General features: G+C 44.3%; 1 protein-coding gene across 1 annotated transcript in view; it reads left to right on the top strand.

Moving 5' to 3' along the window:
• fam222aa (family with sequence similarity 222 member Aa) overlaps positions 1 to 19,301 on the top strand; it is a gene marked incomplete at its 5' end in the record, with an annotated part of 54,982 nt that overhangs the window by 17,897 nt on the left and 17,784 nt on the right. The window contains 2 exon segments of the mRNA XM_080766364.1: positions 13,405 to 13,432; positions 13,434 to 13,548. Of these exon segments, the coding sequence (XP_080622490.1) occupies positions 13,405 to 13,432; positions 13,434 to 13,548 (143 nt within the window).

Raw genomic sequence — 19,301 nt, 5'->3', positions numbered from 1 at the left:
TGGATTTTAAGTTCTGCCTCTGAGGTAAATTCCTTTCCTTTTTGATGTAATGGTTGCCTGTTTGTGGAATAAATCCAATAGGCTAAATCGATCATCTCCGTGGAAAGGTCAAGAGGAGAGGCGCTGGTGTTTGAAGTGCTTATCCCATGGCGGAGTGCCAGAAATGTGACACCTCCATAAGAGTGGGTGGTGGCGGGCAGATTAGTGACGGACAGGGTGGCCCAGGGGGATGATTTAGGGAGATTCAGCTCTAAACGCATCACAGAGAGAGAGAGAGAGAGAGAGAGAGAGAGAGAGAGATGAGGGGAGAGGCGAAAAAGTTTAAGCTGCCTACCCCAATCCCTATTTTCAATAGAAAAGCATATTAGTAGATTAAAATAAAAACAGGGGGGGGGGCAATTCTCACAAGGACATGGGCAACAGAGGTGAATAAAAGTTTATATAAGTTTAAACTTCCTGTTTATGCTTTATATTAAATATTGTTTGAAGTCACTGGTAGGCTTCATCCCTCTGCCTTCTAATCTGGAGTAGGTGGTTATGGGCAGCATCTGTGCTCTGAGTTGAAATGGGGCTCTCTCTCTCTCTACCTAATCCCCTATCCAGGGACCACTCGGTAGGGTGAAGACAATTACTAGCCTGCTTTCTCATGTTAATGGAATCACTAACTAGATCTTGCAAAAAGAGTGGAAAAAATAAATGGAGGGTGGAGAGGAGAGACAATGTTGTAGAAAGATGACCCAGCTAAAATGGGTTTTTAGATTACCATTTAATTATTGATAGAGTCCCAGTTGTAATGCCTAAGGTCAGGATTTAGAGAGTATTTTCAGAGAATAGATCAAGCTGTGTGTGTGTGTGTGTGTGTGTGTGTGTGTGTGTGTGTGTGTGTGTGTGTGTGTGTGTGTGTGTGTGTGTGTGTGTGTGTGTGTGTGTGTGTGTGGGGGGGGGGGGGGTGGAAAATGAGGCAGATGTTGAAAGAGCACCAATGTCACTTACAGATCAGAAGCTACAGTATGCCAGAGAGTCTACCACTCACCTTTTTATCACCTGCCTCCAGCAAGGTGTCAGGAGTGGTTTTAAATTGAATTAATATGCAAGAATTTATAGATTCAATCCCATGGCATTTCTGCTAGGAATGGAACAGAATATTGCAGTTTCCATCTGCACTAATTACAGGGTCTTGGCAAGTGTTACCTGTCTCTTGTGAAGGACAAACCTAGTCACTGAGCAATAAGTCACGGAGCAGCAGGAGCTCATCTGCTAGAGAGACTACAAGAAGAGCGATGTCTTTGGGGCATTTTTACTGTGATATTTTTTGATGTGTTGGGAACGCTGACTACCTTGAACTCTGCTAGCAACATCAATAAACTAAACGACTTCATCCGACTTTCTTCTTCTCTCGCGCTGAGAAAAGCTAACAGGCTTTGCATGGCATGTTGACTCAAACTGGGACTGTAAAAGAGTTGCCGTGTGTGATTTATGGGTATATTAAAATCTAAAGTGTGACCAGTTTTAAGGTCTACTACATCATGGCACACTTGTCCGAAGTTTGGCAAATTCTTCTTTTCTTACTTGGCCTGCTGTTAATCATTGAACCTTAACTCACCTCAGCCCCTGTCTCAGTTCTCTTTCACATACTGTCATTACCCCTGAAACACCAATCTAAAACCTGGATCAACCCCCTGAAAGCTGAGAGCTACGACTTAGACATTGGGTCAGTGTTGCCGAAGACAATGTATCTCTAATGTCCCACCAAATAAATCAATATGGGGCCGAAACTTATCAAAATCCTTGAGAAGGAAAATATTATCAGTTTGCACCTTGGCTTTTATCTCGGTGATGACCTCTCTCCACTCATTTCCCTCATCTGGCTGGTCAAACTCACTGATAACAACAACCTCTTATCAGCTGACTGTTGTCGTGGAAAGTGCGTTGCCATTTGAAATCATTACAAGCTTCTTTGCCTAATCAGTTCACAGTGACACCAAGACCTTGCAAGTTGAGGCAGAAGGTATGTAGGTATGAATTATTTACACAGCCCGACCACAAGTTCAACGGTCTATTCATTACTGGTTTCTCCTTGATGTCTGTATTCCAGCCTACTTCGGTTGTAGTGGTTTTCTTGTGTTCCTGGGTTCGTTAGTTGGCATTCCAGTTAAAGACTGTAGATATCTGCTGTGGGAACAACTTGTTGTTGGTGGGTTTGTGCCATCTGTGTCCATAGCCAGTAGGCGATTACCTACAGGAGTCTCACTTCCCACTGTCCAATTGGATTTCCCCCTGCCTGCGTGGTCAAGGCCAGCTTTGAGGTGGAGACAACAGTCAATGCCATGCGGAGAGAGGCAAACAGCCATGCTTGGTTCTGAACTAGTCTATGCTGTTCAACTCTGTCAGTTGTCAGTTCTAGATATATTTTTTCAACTCCTTAAAAATCCAACAGAACCAAAAGCAACAATGCACTTCGGCCAGTGGAAGGTAGAAGGGCTGGTCGGTGCTCAACAGGGATAACTTGAATTAGAGAGAATAATACCTGGGCAAGTGAGACTATATCAAAATAAAATACTGAAGCACTCGACTGGTCTGCACTCTGCACGTATTTGTTATTTTGCAGCAAAAGCACATTTGCCAAACATTGAATATATCATGAGATCAGTGGGTTTTTGAGTCTGGTGTATTTCATTGCCCTGTGGGCTTCACAGCAGACTAATGTTATGCATGACTGAATATTGGATCTGTGACACTGTCCACTGAAAGACCCTTGAGTTGTCCTTTTTAGACCATGGGAATTGAGGGTCACCTAGGACCAATAGAGAGTGGTGTTTTAGAGGCAGGCATCAGCAAGTCAGGAGGAGAAATCACATTGTTTGAATTTAATTATATTCCATTGATTTATTGACCACCCATTAATAAGTATGCATTTGAAGGTTAGGGCATTTTTGCCAAAGCAGAAGTGGAAGAAAACAATCAAAAAATAATATTGTATACTATGTACAATTAAAAGGGAATAAAGAAACGTGTAAACATTGCAACGTAGAGGAAACATACAATACCATTAGAATTGTGCATTTACTGTCAGTGTCAATGGTTAGCTTGGGATAAACTTTGGAACAAATGGCAGCAGTATTTCAATGTTCAATTAATTTGGTATAATACCTTTGCCATAAATAGCAGCACATTTTTCTAATGTATTTAAAATGGTGCACAAATAGCAGCAGCTTTTTAAATGTGTTTAAATGTAGTTGCTTTGTTTGTATGTACACTATTTGTACTGAGAGACCACTCAGTGCAGACAGTGCACCTTTCTCTATCTGTCTCCCCCCTCCCCTCTCTCACTGTTTGACTTCTATTTCTTCATACATTGACATGAACCTCTCTTTGAAGTTCAGGAGCCAAGCTGAAGTATGACAAGACAACAAACAATGAACAAAACCGTTAAAGACAATGAATGTCGTTGTTTGAATATTCAAGTGACTCTAGGAGGGGTAGGGTAGGGGGAAATAGACCCCTATTATGTTATTCTTGTTGTGTTAGACCGTGAATAGATCTTTCTTTGACATTTGCTGGGATAAACTTATATATTGAAATTTAAATGTTATATAAAGGATAAGCCCCTTGAGATGCATCATCTGGTTTTAGAGGGGGTCCTCAGACACAACACATAGACAAAACATCTCCAAAGAAAACCTCTCCCAAACACTCAAAACACTCTATATCTGAGACCAGTAACATCTGCAATCTGCAACACCTCATAAACAATAATACTAATAGTAATGAAAATAATAATAGGGATAATAATAATAATAATAAAATTAAATTCAAGCATTGAAGTATACATATCCCCACCAAATGTTCTTCACTTTACAGTTGGTGTGGAGTTGACGTCAGTGGAATGTGTGTTCAAGATTGTTCTAGTATCAAGATTTTCATGAAAAGAATAAAAAATTTGACCATAAGAAACATCTAAAGTGATTCTACCTAATTATATCCAGTTAGACGCCTGAAGGCGAGAAGCGACCTTGCACTGGCCATATATGGGGAGCGTGTCTTGAGTGTACAGTATACGGTTTGATGAGGTCAGATCAACATATGGAATGTCAGAACAGGTCAGCTCCATATGGAGATCTAAGGGTGGCAGCGGTGGCAGTGTCTTGAGTGTACAGGGTTTGGTGAGGGCACAGGTAGGGCCTGGCCTTAATTTTCGGACATGTTGAGAACTCTAGTTCTGCACAAATAACTTTGGGGCAGGCCTGTCTGTCTAGAGTTTAAATGGACAGATATCAGTCAGAAGGGAGACATCGAAGAGGAAGGATGGATGGGGAAGGATCAACATATAGAATGTCAGAACAGGTTCTGACATATATTCATACATTAATATTGATGACATCAGGGATCTCCATATATGGGCTTAATTGCGACAGCAGGTCGCATTTACTTACTAATAATGATCCCTGATTTACTATCATCCCTGATGATGTCATAGTGATGTCACGAGACCTGGGCACAATATATGGGGGCTTACACGCACACACTGACACACACACACACACACACACACACTTGCACACGCACACACTGACACACACACACACACACACACACACACACACACACACACACACACAAAAGGGCTGTTTTAGCAGATTCATATTCAGAACATCATATCAAGCTAAATTGTATATTCACTGGACGTGTTCCTTTGTAAGTACTGTCTAGTAGATATCAAATGCAAAGGGTGCTACTATACAGGCTATAATAGTCTGGTTCACTGCTTTCCATGCCCTTTATTTGCCATTAATGAAGACTGGCCCTGCACGAAGATGCAGCAGTTGGCCGTGAAGTCAATTAGTCCTCGTTGCTATTACAGGGTTGACATTAGTCTAGGCAGGCGTGTTTTGATTAGAGATGACAGGGTACTCAGTGCCATTGGACTGCCAGACATTCCTCAGCCTGCATCCCATGGGTGAAGCAATTGAAACTGACTGGAATATGGAACCTAATAGCTCAGTGTTTTTGCCAAGATGCCCCCCATCTGCAGAGAAACCTCCCATGAACACGGCTATAGTGAACACGCTACGCTATGTAAGCCTCAATAACAGTCTCACACTGTAGAGAAGATATAAGGCTGTGTTACCAATATGTTATTTCAACACTGTATATCATGGCAATAATAGTTAAACTGTGAGCTTTAACACACAAAGGCCTTTTGTTGTGCTGTTATTTATTGTGCTGGCTTTGGGCTGTGCAGTGCTGTTGGCTGCGCGCATCCAGGGGCTTGTATTGTTAGGGAATCGGTGACTCTTGTTTGTGGAGCTGGGAGGGTTTGTTAACAATGCCTTTTTTATGTCCCAGAGTGCGTGCCTTTCGGCAAATGTCCTCTCAGAATTTTCGTTTGTGTGTTGTGTGTTTGTTAGTGGAATCCTGTGTGTGTGTGTGTGTGTGTGTGTGTGTGTGTGTGTGTGTGTGTGTGTGTGCGCGTGTGCGTGTGTGTGCGTGTGTGTGCGTGCCTGTAGATTAAGGTCTGTGTACATAACCCTGTCATTGTGTGCTCTGTCCAGTCTGTCCATGGGCCAGTTTTCGTGTGTGTGTGTGTGTGTGTGTGTGTGTGTGTGTGTGTGTGTGCATGTGCGCAGGACTACGTACACAGGTGTGACCATGTATGTGTGTGTACTGTGTAGTACACAATGTGTGCAAATGATTTTGTGTGGAAAGTTGCGAGCTGAGGGGGTTATACTGCCGGGCCATCCTAATGGGGCCTTTCACTCTCCCTCCATTCATGTGACGGCATGGTGACGGAAGGGGGGAGCTGGGGATTAAGGGGGTAGAGGCAGTGCCTTGTTAAAGAAAAAGAAAGGGTTTGAGTGTGTCGATTGGATTAACTTGTTTGGGCTTATTAAGAGGGGAGACACAGCAGCTTGTTAAAAGCGCTGCATGGGGCATCCCACAGTGAGACTGCAGGCAGTGCAGGGTCACCATTCAATTAGGTTGAAGCCCCACCCCTGTTCATTGTGCAGGCTGGCTGCCAGGCTCCCGGACCATGGCTGTTCCTGGGGGGGCAAAGTTTTATCAAGACGTTTTAACTTGGCTTATCTTTGGCTTGATGATGGGTCAACTATGTAAACCTCAGAGGGACCTTCTGGACAACCTCACTTTTTTTTCCTGGCATGCATGCGTATGCACGCAAGCGCGCGCGCGCGCGCACACACACACACACACACACACACACACACACACACACACACACACACACACACACACACACACACACACACACACACACACACACACACACACACACACCATTTATTCATCCATGACCACCTCCGTACTCCCCCGCTTGGCAGGATGCTTATCTGGGCAGACAGCTCTGGGTGCAGGGACTCAGGGAGCCATCGCCTGTGATCTCTGCTGCAGTTTAAGACCTTTTAACTGAGAAATATCCCACCGCCAAGCCCACTGCCTCTTGATTCTAGCTTATTCCCTCATCTCCCAGGATCGATGTTCCACCCCCATTCCAAACCCTGCAGCAGAGTTAGCAGAATAGGAAAGAGCCGATAGGCAGGCTGGCTTTTGCGATATATCCCCACATGGTGTAATAGGAGACCCATCCACGAGTGGATTTGATGAGTGGTGTGCAGGTGATTTTGTTTTTCCTTTTTTTCCCCCTTTTTGCTGTGTGGAGTCTTGCACATTCACCAGGACCTTTGCAGGGATTGACCCAGGCATGATCTCACAAGACAGGTTGTTTAGGTCACTGAGGGTGCGGTAGGGTTGTAGGGGAGATAATTTCCTGCCTTTGGTAGACATCTGCTGAAGACTACTATGAGCCTATGGGAGTAGACGAGAGGAAGGGGGGGACGTGACAAACAAGCCAAAGACTTCCTCCGTCTCTCGCTCTTAAAGGCAGTAATAGGAGAAAATTGGTTCTTGAAATTGAATTGAAAAAAGTGGTCTCTTTTCAGTGCAGGATAATGCCTCAGAATACATTTGGTGTGGAGCAAATGGAGAATAATGGAGGGTAGTTACACGATTGTCTTTCATTTTACAAAGAGGGGGAGACACTGTGGAGGCATCCCCCCATAAGACTAGACTTTGGTCTCTATCAGCGCTGGGTGCCCCCTTCCTCTCCCCTAAACCACTATCCTTTAACAAATGGGCTGTGAGGGAGGGCTTGTTGTGAAATTAGTATCCTCACAGAGAGGGCATAGAGAAAGGATTTGAGTCTGTGAATAGCCAGTAATGAGCTCAAAGTGCTAGTGTGTTTGGGCCAGGCATGCCTGTGTGCGAGAGAGGAAATGGCACGGAGAGTGGGCTTTTTCTCATGCACCTGGCAAGAAAAAGAGTGGCCCTCTCTTTCCATCTGTGGTGTGTGCGTGCGCGTGAGTGTGTTTCTGTGCATGTTTGGGCTCACTGCACTATATATTATGACATTAACTACACATTCTAAGGAGACGTTTTAAGTTAGCTATAGTCTGGCTAACCAACTGTGCAGTACAGCGTCAATGAGCTGTACATTATTACAGATTATATAACCACTAACCAGACTAGATAACCATTCTTCTCAAACAAATGCAGAGTAGTACAAATCACAGGGGTTTTTATGCCATTTTAGGTTGGACTGTATGTCACAGTCACATAATTTGCTATGATGAGAAAATATAGACCGATTCCGTAGCGGTTTCATGGTCGCAGCCTACGTATTTCCTGTAGCTGCGGGTTTAAACCCTCACCAGGCGCATCTCTTCCACTACAGTGAACGGCAGAGTGACTGATGTTAGTTTGCCTCAAACTTTACTCTTTTACCTGCTTTTTTACTAACACTAACATTACAAAGATGTCCAGAACATCGAGGTGAACCTGTGTAGTTTATGGCTGCTTATGTATGATTATATACTATATAGAGTATGTAGTTGTAATTTGATTAGCAGTATAGTGTGGTTACTTTGTGCCAAAACGTGACAGCCGTCAACCATTTGATGGGTATGCAAGAAAAACAGCAAATCTGTGCCTGGTTTGCTGGGACCAGATTACACAAATGACCATTTTTCTTACGTCATCATTGAGAGCTAGTCATACATATACACACCACATACTCTGGTCCCAGCAGATCAGGCACAGTTTGCTATTTTATTTTTACTGATTATGTGTATAGTATACGTATGACTAGCTCTAAATGATGTCGTAAGACATACGTATACATATACATATACTATATAGAGTATGTAGTTGTAATTTGATTAGCAGTATACTGTGGTTACTTTGTGCCAAAACGTGACAGCCGTCAACCATTTGATGGGTATGCAAGAAAAACAGCAAATCTGTGCCTGGTTTGCTGGGACCAGATTACACAAATGACCATTTTTCTTACGTCATCATTGAGAGCTAGTCATACATATACACACCACATACTCTGGTCTCAGCAGATCAGGCACAATTTGCTATTTTATTTTTTTACTGATTATGTGTATAGTATACGTATGATTATATACTATATAGAGTATGTAGTTGTAATTTGATTAGCAGTATACTGTGGTTACTTTGTGCCAAAACGTGACAGCCGTCAACCATTTGATGGGTATGCAAGAAAAACAGCAAATCTGTGCCTGGTTTGCTGGGACCAGATTACACAAATGACCATTTTTCTTACGTCATCATTGAGAGCTAGTCATACATATACACACCACATACTCTGGTCCCAGCAGATCAGGCACAGATTTTCTGTTTTTTTTTGCATACCCATCAAATGGTTGACGGCTGTCACGTTGAAGAGACCGGGCGAAATTATTACTTGCGCGCTCTGCTTGCGCAAGTAATAAATAAATACGGAATGTCAAAATAGCCACCGCGGTGGCTGAGACCAGAGCCATTGAGTAATGGTTGAGACAAAGCAGTGAAAGGTCCTGAAAGATACATATATATGTCAGTCTTACCCAATACCCAATCTTTCTGTTTTATTAAGACAAAGCTGCTGTACTTTATACCTCATACTTTAAATGCTTAGTATGGGGTATAAAATACAGCAGCCTTCAGGCGTTATGTATCTTTCACTGCTTCGTCTCAACCATTACTCAATGGCTCTGGTCTCAGCCACCGTGGTGGATATTAGACATTCCGTTTATTTTTATTTTTATATGTTGCCACTACTGTTGGAGCAGCCATAAACTACACAGGTTCATCCCGATGTTCTGGGCATCTTTGTAATGTTAGTGTTAGTAAAAAATCAGGTAAAGGAGTAAAGTTTGAGGCAAACTAACATCAGTCAATCTGCCGTTCACTGTAGTGGAAGACGTGCGCCTGGTGAGGGTTTAAACCCCGCAGCTACGTTGAGTCCGCCTACAGGAAATACGTAGGCTGCGGCCATGAGACCCGCTACGGAATCGGTCTATAGAAAACTCTATCGAGTCTATCGAGTGCATACTTGCTTGTTGCACACTAGTAGGCCATAAATGGCCAACTAGTGCACAAGCAGAGCGCGCAAGTACTTTTGACCATTATAAACTGTCACTTTTGATGCGTATGCACCGTCCCAGCAAATTGTGCCTGATACGGCAGTGGTGCCAGATTACATACATGTATACACAGGAGCATTACCTTTAATCCTCCCAACACTAAAACAAATCGTCATTACGTCACCATCGAAAACCAATTACACTCTGGCATTGGGTCCTTTAATCCACATATTTCTTACGTCATCATTGAGAGCTAGTTATACAATATACTATATATATATGCTGGGACCAGATTACATACATGACCATATTTCTTACGTCATCATTGAGAGCAAGTCATACATATAATATATGTAATTTGTAAGTTGATTAGCGGTATACTGTGGTTACTATGCGCCCAAAACCGTCCCAGCCAACCCGCCACTTTTGATGCGTATGCAAATAAAACAGCAAATTGTGCCTGATTTGCTGGGACCAGATTACATACAAGACCATATTTCTTACGTCATCATTGAGAGCTAGTCATATATACTATATATATGTAATTTGTAAGTTGATTAGCGGTATACTGTGGTTACTTTTCGCCAAAAACCGTCCCAGCCAACCCGCCACTTTTGATGCGTATGCAAATAAAACAGCAAATTGTGCCTGATTTGCTGGGACCAGGTTACATACATGTATACACAGGAACATTACCTTTAATCCTCCCAACACTAAAACATATCGTCATTACGTCACAATCGAAGACCAATTACACTCTGGCATTGGGTCCTTTAATCCACATATTTCTTACGTCATCATTGAGAGCTAGTTATACATATACACCCCATGTACTCTGGTCCCAGCAAATCAGGCACAATTTGCTATTTTATTTAACAAATTACATATATATATATATATGTATGACTAGCTCTCAATGATGACGTAAGAAATATGGCCATGTATGTAATCTGGTCCCAGCAAATCAGGCACAATTTGCTGTTTTATTTGCATACGCATCAAAAGTGGCGGGTTGGCTGGGACGGTGCATACGGACTGGGCGAAACTATTACTTGCGCGCTCTGCTTGCGCAAGTAACTAGAACTGCACTCTGGCGAGTGCCTACTTGCTTGTTGCACACAAGTAGGCCATGGCCTACTAGTGCGCAAGCAGAGCTCGCAAGTACTGGTGGCGTATATGTCGACCAGTGTCGGGTGAATTAAAGGAAATGCCTCTATGTATATGTAATTTGTAAATTGATTAGCGGTATACTGTGGTTAATTTGCGTATGTATCATAGCTAGACGTCGGGGTATAACTGGTATAACTAGCAGTCAATGATGACGTAATAAAGATGTGGATTAAATGGTGGTGACGTAATGACGATATGTTTTAATGTCGGGAGGATTAAAGGTAATGCTCCTATGTATATACATGTATGTAATCTGACACCCCTGCCATATCAAGCACAAGTAGTCATTACGTCATATGCTGGCACGGCGCATAGTGCATACGCATCAAACATGGCCCTGGACGAAAACTATTACTTGCGCGCTCTGCTTGCGCAAGTAACAATAGACCAATGTGGAACTTATAGTAACATTTAGATTCTGAGAGGCGCCCAAAATAATTAGCGTTTGAGGTTAATGCTTTGACATTTTAAAACAGCTTTCAATGTCCTTTAAATTTCAAGGGCACTTACAAAATAGTGTCATATCATTGTACTTCTTTTCCCCCCAATTTTGTTCATATCATCTCAGCCCTTTATTGTCTCATCAGAACTCTGTGCTATTTGTAATGGTTGGTAACTTGGTATGATTGAGGCATTTATAACAGTGATTGTTTCTTGGTAGTTGGGGTATTAAAACCGCTATGCATGTGGACCTAACAGTCCTACAGCATGTACTACATACTGTAGGTGTGAGGTCCACAAACTCCACATCAGACTGATCCGACCAATGTGTCATAGTGTTGGGGACCTTGTCAGAGTAACTGTGGTACCTGTCTGTCTGTGTCCCTTTTATGCTCATATGGAGATCCCCGCTGTTGTCAGTGTATTCCCATATATGGAGCTGACTATTCTGTTTGCGGCTGATGCCATGAGGTTAGACAACACACTCCAAATGTGGACGTAGCTGCACTGAGAGCTCCTTATATGGGTATGGCCTAGTCAGAGTGACATCAGAGGTCCGCCCGTCTGCTGGCCCGCCCGCAGATTAGCCAATTTTAATGTAGTATATATATATATATACTGTATATATATTTATTTTGTAAAATATTTTTAGATGAGCGAGAGATGGTGCTGGCTCTTTATGGACTGCCAGTCATTTAACTTCTAATCATTGTAATTGCTTTCTTCTTATTAAAATTATAATCTATAAAACTAAGTAATGGACTGATGGCAGGTGGCTAAATGTTCATTTAGTGATTCACCGAGAAAATAAATAATGGGGGACATGCCTCAGACAGGCACATGAGAAATCATTTTTCAATAATCTGCCACGCATCACAGCAGGAGACACCAGCGCTGACAGCCCAGATGAAATATACGCTTGTGCTCTTTGTTTTTATATGGGAGGAGACTGGCTCAGATGAAAATGATAGTGTTTCATATCGATGCATTCTGGACATGAGACGCAAACGCACACAGACAGAGGTTAAAAGCAACAATGTTTCATCCAGAGACAACAAACAAAACATGGGCATGTGATGCTCTTTTATGCTCTGTGTGTGTGTGTGTGTGTGTGTGTGTGTGTGTGTGTGTGTGTGTGTGTGTCGTGTGCGCGTGTGCGTATGTGTGTGTGTGTGTGTGTGTGTCACAGTGCGTGCGTGCGTGCTAAGTTAACTAAATTGGCAATAGAAGTGCCTTTCATTATCACAAGAGGAACACATTCTGTGTTTTACAGATTTGTTTTAGCTGCTTTAATTTTGCCATGACAAGGAACTCGTCATCGGTCACCACTGTGCTATGTGACACTGGCACGTTCTATTCCTGATGAATGATATGTCCCATCATACCCAGAGTCATTGAACTGGGACACATTGCGTCTTAAAAATTTGCAATCTGACACACTTTTAGACAGTCAGCATGCATGGGTGTCACCAAATTTGGTTTTAATTTACTGTTTAACTACGTGTCCTGTCTCTCTGCTATGGCTCTGATTTATTTTCTTTTTTTTGGTGAAGAGGACGCAGGCGGCACCACCGTCGCTGTTCTCCCAGAGTGTAGGGGAGGGGGGGGGGGGGGGGGGGGAAGGGGGAGAGGGTGTAGAGCCAGAGATTTATGGCCTAGGGGGAGATTGATTAGTGCCGTCACTAGCCCTGATGTACGGTTGGCACTCTCTCCCTCCCAGCCCATCAGCATTTGCTCTCACACACACACACACACACACACACACACACACACACACACACACACACACACACACACAGTGGCACCCGGTACATCGCACACAGCTACACATATACCTCACGGTCCCTCAGGCCCTTCGTGACAGTCCCCCAAAGCTGTCGCATGTAAAGTTGCAGCAGACAGACTGCTGTTTTCTCAACATTACCATTTTTTTTGCTGTCCATAGATAACGCCATCAATCACCAAACATACACGCTACCCGGTGTGTGTGTGTGTGTGTGTGTGTGCGTGTGTTTGTGCGAGCGTGTGTGCGTGCGTCTTGAGGGCGATTTCATGGATTGCAGATGAGGCTGAACGGATGTGTGGATATGCTGTTTGACACTGCAGAGTTAGCTGGTTGGCCTGAGCCCCTGGACAAGTGTGAACTGTGCAGGTGTGTGTTTATCATTCAGCACACAGAGCTGTTAGGCTGGCAGCTGTGGGTCTACTTCCCCAATTAAGTTGTGGGTGAGGATTGCGGCTCTAGTACCCAGCCCATAGCACAGCCCCTGACTGCTTACGGGACAGACGTCGCTGTGCCTTCTCGTAATCTCGCTTAATGCACTCACATTCTCTCTCTTTTCTCCTGTAGGTTGGCCGCAGCGCTCCCTTTGCCTGTAGTACTGTGCCCACCACGCCATGTTAGCCTGTCTGCAGAGGAGGCAAAACCCTCCACCCCAGCATCCGGTGTGCACCAGCAAGACCCTGGAGCCGCCGCAAACCCTCGGAAGAAAATGTGAGTTCCCCCCCCCCCCTCCTGAGTGGAGGACGGGTGATGATGGGTGAAGTTGAGGGTTTCTCACCTTGTCTAAAAGTAGTGGAGGAAACAGAGAGGCCACTGTTTTTCTGTTGCATTTAAGCTTGACAGTCATACTGAACAATGGCAACGGACAACCAACCTTGACTGTGAAGTATGTAGACAGGAAAATGGACTTTCAATTTACTGTTGCTGTTATACACAGTAAAATCTGGAGTCTGCAGTTAACCCTGTTAAACCATTTTTTACGCTTTCAGAATTAAATGAACACTCTGGATTTGAATGTGCATTCTCTCCTTGCAACGCAGAGGAATTCTAAACAGTTTAATTCGCTCTGCACTTAGACCTCGGATTGCCATCTTGTTTGGCTACTCATTGTGGAGCGGAGGGGGGGATTGGGAGGAGAGGGGCTGTTTAGTTGTGCTGATTGTGCAGTCGTGGCAACAGGGCTGAACAGACACTGTTTAACGTGCCTTGCTGGCCCTGGGTGACCCTGAGGGTCTGTAAACATTTACAGTGTCTGGCCCCGGCCGCGCCGGCCGCCTGTAAAGCATGACAGCTGCTCTGTTTGCCTCCCAGAGCACCTCCCCTCGGTCCACGCACAAAACGGTGTAAGGGACGAGGTTGATGGAAACTATGCTATGGAATTGGTGAAAACTGGCTCCTCTGACCAGCAGCCTTGGGATTAAAATGAAGCAGCAAGTAGGCAGTCAGGAATCTGTAAATTGAATTTCTCTCTAATTTGAGGCCATGGGATTAGCTGTTAACAGAGAGGGTCTGTTTTCAGACACGAGAGAGCAAGATTGAGAGAGAGAGAGAGAGAGAGAGAGAGAGAGAGGTCTGTATGTCTGTTCTCCTTATAGAATTCACCAGGAGTCCTTTGTTTACATGGCAGGCCTGCTAGCTACCTCAAGCCGATTAAAAGGGGATGGTGATGAAGAGCAGGAGAGCACTAACCTAGCAGTTTCTACCTCAGCTTAGAGAGGCTTAGCAGGAATAGCAGGCTGTGTTCCTCTGCATCACTGGGACACTGGATCAGTTCTGTACCTGACATAGTGGGTCTATAAGGGGAGGAACTGAAGCTCTGGCTGTGGTCTTGCTTCTAAGCAACTCACTGGCCAATTAGCTACTCCTCAATTCCCATAGGCTCCTACTATCAGGGGTGGAGGCAAAGGTTTACTGGATAATGTTACCGGCTGCACTTACGGTACAGTAGTTTATCCGTTCTTTTAGATTTCTTTTGTGTATGTGTTGCTAGTGTGTTTGTGGAGGTGTAGGCTATATGTGTGTTTGTGTGCTCGTTAGCAACTGTCTGTTGCCGTGAGAGCAGGGAAGGAAAGGATGGAAGGAAGGAAGTATGATATGGAGAGGCAGACGGATAAACACAGCTCAGAGTGCATTTGGAAGGGGCCGCTCTACAGTGGAGTGGGGTTCAGCCAGGTTCACTAATGAGGTTTCAGGGAGAGGAGAAGTGAAAGGGAGCACGGTGAGGAACTGTGTGAAATGGAATTAGAGATGGCAAAGATGGAGAGAGCCAGAGAGAGAAATAGAGGGAGTCCTCAATGGTCGTCTTAATCGATTCCCTCCTTCCAATTTCTACAGGATTAGCCCACTTCCTCTCAGGGCACATTTATTGAGGAGCAGCCAGAGGGAGTCAGAGCTTGAATCAATAGAGAAAAAGAACAGTCTCTCCTTGGCCTCTCCCTTCAGTGACCCCCCTGACTCTTTCTCTCCCTTCCTCCCTCTATCTCACTGACACTCTCTCCCCATGTCTTTCTCACCACCTGTTAAACCCTTTGATTGAAAGATTACCACAGCGCCTAACTTGAGGTTCATAATGAGTGTGTTGGAGCATAGTGGCCTCCTTTCTGTCCCCATGGAGGTGAAAGTGTAGGATTTCATCTTTGTGTGCAGCCTTTGGCCTCAATGAGGCGATTGTTCAGCCAGGCCCAGAAGGGGTGCGGAAAGGCAGATGTTGGCTTTGGCCGGTGGAAGAGTGGGCATGCTCATCTCACCATGTTGAGCAGGTCCCTGTGATTGATCAGTCGTGGCCCAGTTTGCGAGACAAGACAGGAGGGGGTTGTGGGTAAGGTGACCTGGGCTCTCAAAGGGAGTCTGAAAACCAGAATACGCTGCACAAGGAGAGAGCAAGAGAGAGAGAGAGAGAGAGAGAGAGAGAGAGAGAGAGAGAGAGAGAGAGAGAGAGAGAGAGAGAGGAGAAAGCATGTAGAGGAGATTACGAGGTAGTGCCGAAGAGGTGAGCTGTGTCATTTGCATCTGCTGTCCTTTGCACAAAAGTGGAGGTGTGTGTGTGTGTGTGGGGGGGGGGGGGGGGAGAGCTGGGGCAGGGTAGCTGGGATGAGTGTGAGGAGGGGGGCATGAGGGTATTAGAAAAAGCCCCTGCATGCAGATGCCGACAGGCTGCACAGTTCATTGATGCGACTCCCATTAAAAATCCCTCATACCCTCAATAAAAAAGGACTTAACTGGCTCTACCATCAGCTGGAAGCGTTCAGATCGGCTCGCCAGACAATCAATTTCCCCCGAGCGCACAGAGCTTAGCGGGAGAAACGAGAGGCGGAGAGCGGGATGTTTCCATTATCACAGCCCCTCGCTCTGTCTGGCTAGGCTGGAGGTGGGGGGGGGGGGGGGGGGGAGTAGGGAAGAGAAATGAGTGGAGAGGCAGGGAGATGAGGAAAGACAGACAAGTAGAGAAGAGAGAGAGAGGAGCTGGCTTTTCAAAAAGCCATTGACCGCCTGCCCTTAAAAATATCATATTGGATTAGCCTCACATGGGCGGCCTTTTCATATATTTTTTCTCTGGCCATGGAATTAAAAAGGAGTGCAGAGCATTACTTGAATTATAAATCATAGCCACTTGCTTTCAGTGTGTCCAAATTCTCCACATACAGTATGTGGCTCCACTCTCCAGTGCCAGCCCCTGTCATTTTTAATTAAATCCCCCCTTATGGGTGACATTTGTAGCATGCCCCCCTCCTTCGCGCTCCCCGCCACATCTCCCTGCCGCTGCCCTAGATGGAGACATGAAAGGCGGAGATGGCAGTAGAGCCAAGGCCTCTCATTGTGCAGGGCACAACGTCCAGTCAGATGAGAGACAAACCCTGCAGTAGTGGGATGGACGCCACTGACCATGGCCACCCATCAGCCACTCCTAGCCACCCTCACAACCCCTCTCTCCCCCTCAATTGCCTCCGCCAGGATTGGACTCAAGTTCCAGGGAGAAGGTCAGGAGTGAATGTAACTCTAGAGCAGGGGTTCAACTGAACTGGCTGGAAATTAAGATTTTTTTTACAGTTAGGCTACAGATTTTAGTAATATTACAGCTTACTTGTTTTAATGAGTTGGTTTGGCCTGGTTTTGGAACAGGTGGATTCAATCTTGGTTTGATTGGGACAAACACAGCAACACCATATGCTCTGTACGTGCTCTTCTCGCATTCATATACTTAAATCAAAAGTAGTAGGCTAAAAATCACACCCGAGTGAAGTGAGGGGCACTCTTATCATCTTTTTACTTTTACCCTGACATACATACCCAACTGACTCGATCGCATTGCACCGATCACAGTACCTTTTACTCACCCAAGATATCATCAATAGCCAATAAGGCATCATTTGAGGGGCGCTAGCCCATCTTTAGTTCTATGTTTGTTTTGTAAGCGCATTGATAAGGAAGCGCATTTACGTCATATTGTCTCTTTATTGTTAATGGTGTTTAATGTTTGTGTTTGCACCGTTTGTTTTACATCACCATTACATCACCTAATCAACATATATTAGCGCCCCTCACTTCACACGGGTGTGATCTTTACCTGACAATACAACAACTCAAACCTAATACATACAGGTATGTTTTATGTGTAACCTCTATTAATCTAACTCTAATATATTAAAGTCTACCTCATGTTGCTATTATTAGGTGATGTAATGATGATGTAAAACAAACGGTGTCAAAACAAACATAAAATTCTCTTTATATGTTAATGTTTGTGTTAGGGACTAAAGGGTTTTTAAAACGAACATTGAACTAAAAACAAACCTGTATATAGGAAAATATGAAAATCTCACCTGTGTGAAGTGAGGGGCGCTCTCATCATTATACATCATCTCATGAACAATTTAATTTATGTAATTGGTTGGTTAAATTTGCGTCATATTTGCGGACATTACACTGTATTTGGCGGACCTAATTTCTCCTTTCATTGTCAATGGACAAGAATCACACCCGTGTGAAGTGAGGGACGCTCTTATCATCGTACATCATCCATTCATTGTCAATGGAAATGTTGTGTAGGACACAAATGGCAGATTTGCTCGTCTACATATGACATCAATTCTCCATTCATTGTCAATGAAAGCCCTGCTCTAGACGCCGGGGAGGTGTGGCAATAGAGAGTAACACTGACATGGCTGGACAGAGGGGCAGCAGCGTGTATATCACTCCCTCCCAGGCCTAGACAGCAATTATTGTGCCACATGTCAACTGGAGAATAACAGGTCCAGAAGCCCTCTGCTGACTGGGAATCTGCAGTATTTACAGTATATTCCCCAATTATACACTAGACTTTAATTTGTTATTTTTATTTGTCACTCCACAATTATTATTAGTTTCAAGCGGAATTGATGCTGCAAGGATGCTAAGGCTAATGCCATAATGTTCCTTATCCTGTCATAGGTCATAGTCGTTAGCCATGCACGTCACTACCACTCCTCCATCTTCTCCCTGATTGGATCAGACTTCTGTTCCTACCTGTGTTTTCCCATCATTCCTCAGTCTAACCCAAGACCTGTTGGCAACACGAACAAGCACATGGACGCACACATACAAGAAAGTGCGAAAGTACAAATGGACGCACACATACAAGAGTTTAAAGGTAGAGTAAGTGATTTCACTCAAAAAACCGTAGGTTTCGTTTTTGGCTGTGGGACCTAAGCCTTCGTCCAATCAGGATAGAGAGTCAAAAACGAAACCTAAGGTTTTTTGACCCCCAGGGGTTAACTGGGGACAGGGAGGAACTCCTTATATGGTCAGCACACTCTATAGTAGAGAGGATTATCACAACAAAACAAAAAAATAAGTGATATTTGAATTAAGTGAAATCACTTACTCTACCTTTAACTTAAAAAAGAAATTAAATAAATAAATAATAATAATAACACCAGAGTTAACCCCCAGATAGTGTCACACGCTCTGTGACACTATCCAGAAGGCCTGGAGTGCCAATCAGACAGGTGTAGATGAGAAGGGAGAAGGCCCGAGAGAGACTCTATATCCTAGGTTCAGTTCAGTTCAGTTCAGTTTATTTTCGGAAGGAGGACATACATTGCACACAGTTTCCATCATTTTTTTTTTTCTTTTCTTTTTTTTATAGTGTCCATAGGTCATGTCCTGTCCGTTCCGAAAAAGGGTTAGGGAGAAGCCCTTGTCGGGCCTTGTCGGGCCCTACCCCTGGAGTCCATTTGTGCACGTGTAGCAGACCGTGCCTGCTTACACAGTGCATACATACATTCATGCTGTCCTTATGTATGTACATTTATCTACACACATTCATATATATATATATATATATAGGTTCACGCCACGTCAGGCCAAGTTCTGCCCTCTGCCAGCCTGATCGACAGAGACAACCTGGCCATGTCACACACAGCCCCAGGACATGACACGGGTTCACCTGGGGATTGGAGCTTTCCTAATAGCCCTGTGACTCAGCA

This window comes from Protomyctophum bolini, assembly GCF_963924005.1.
Source record: "Protomyctophum bolini genome assembly, chromosome: 6".
NCBI lineage: Eukaryota > Metazoa > Chordata > Actinopteri > Myctophiformes > Myctophidae > Protomyctophum > Protomyctophum bolini.
This window is presented reverse-complemented; position numbering and strand designations above follow the sequence as displayed.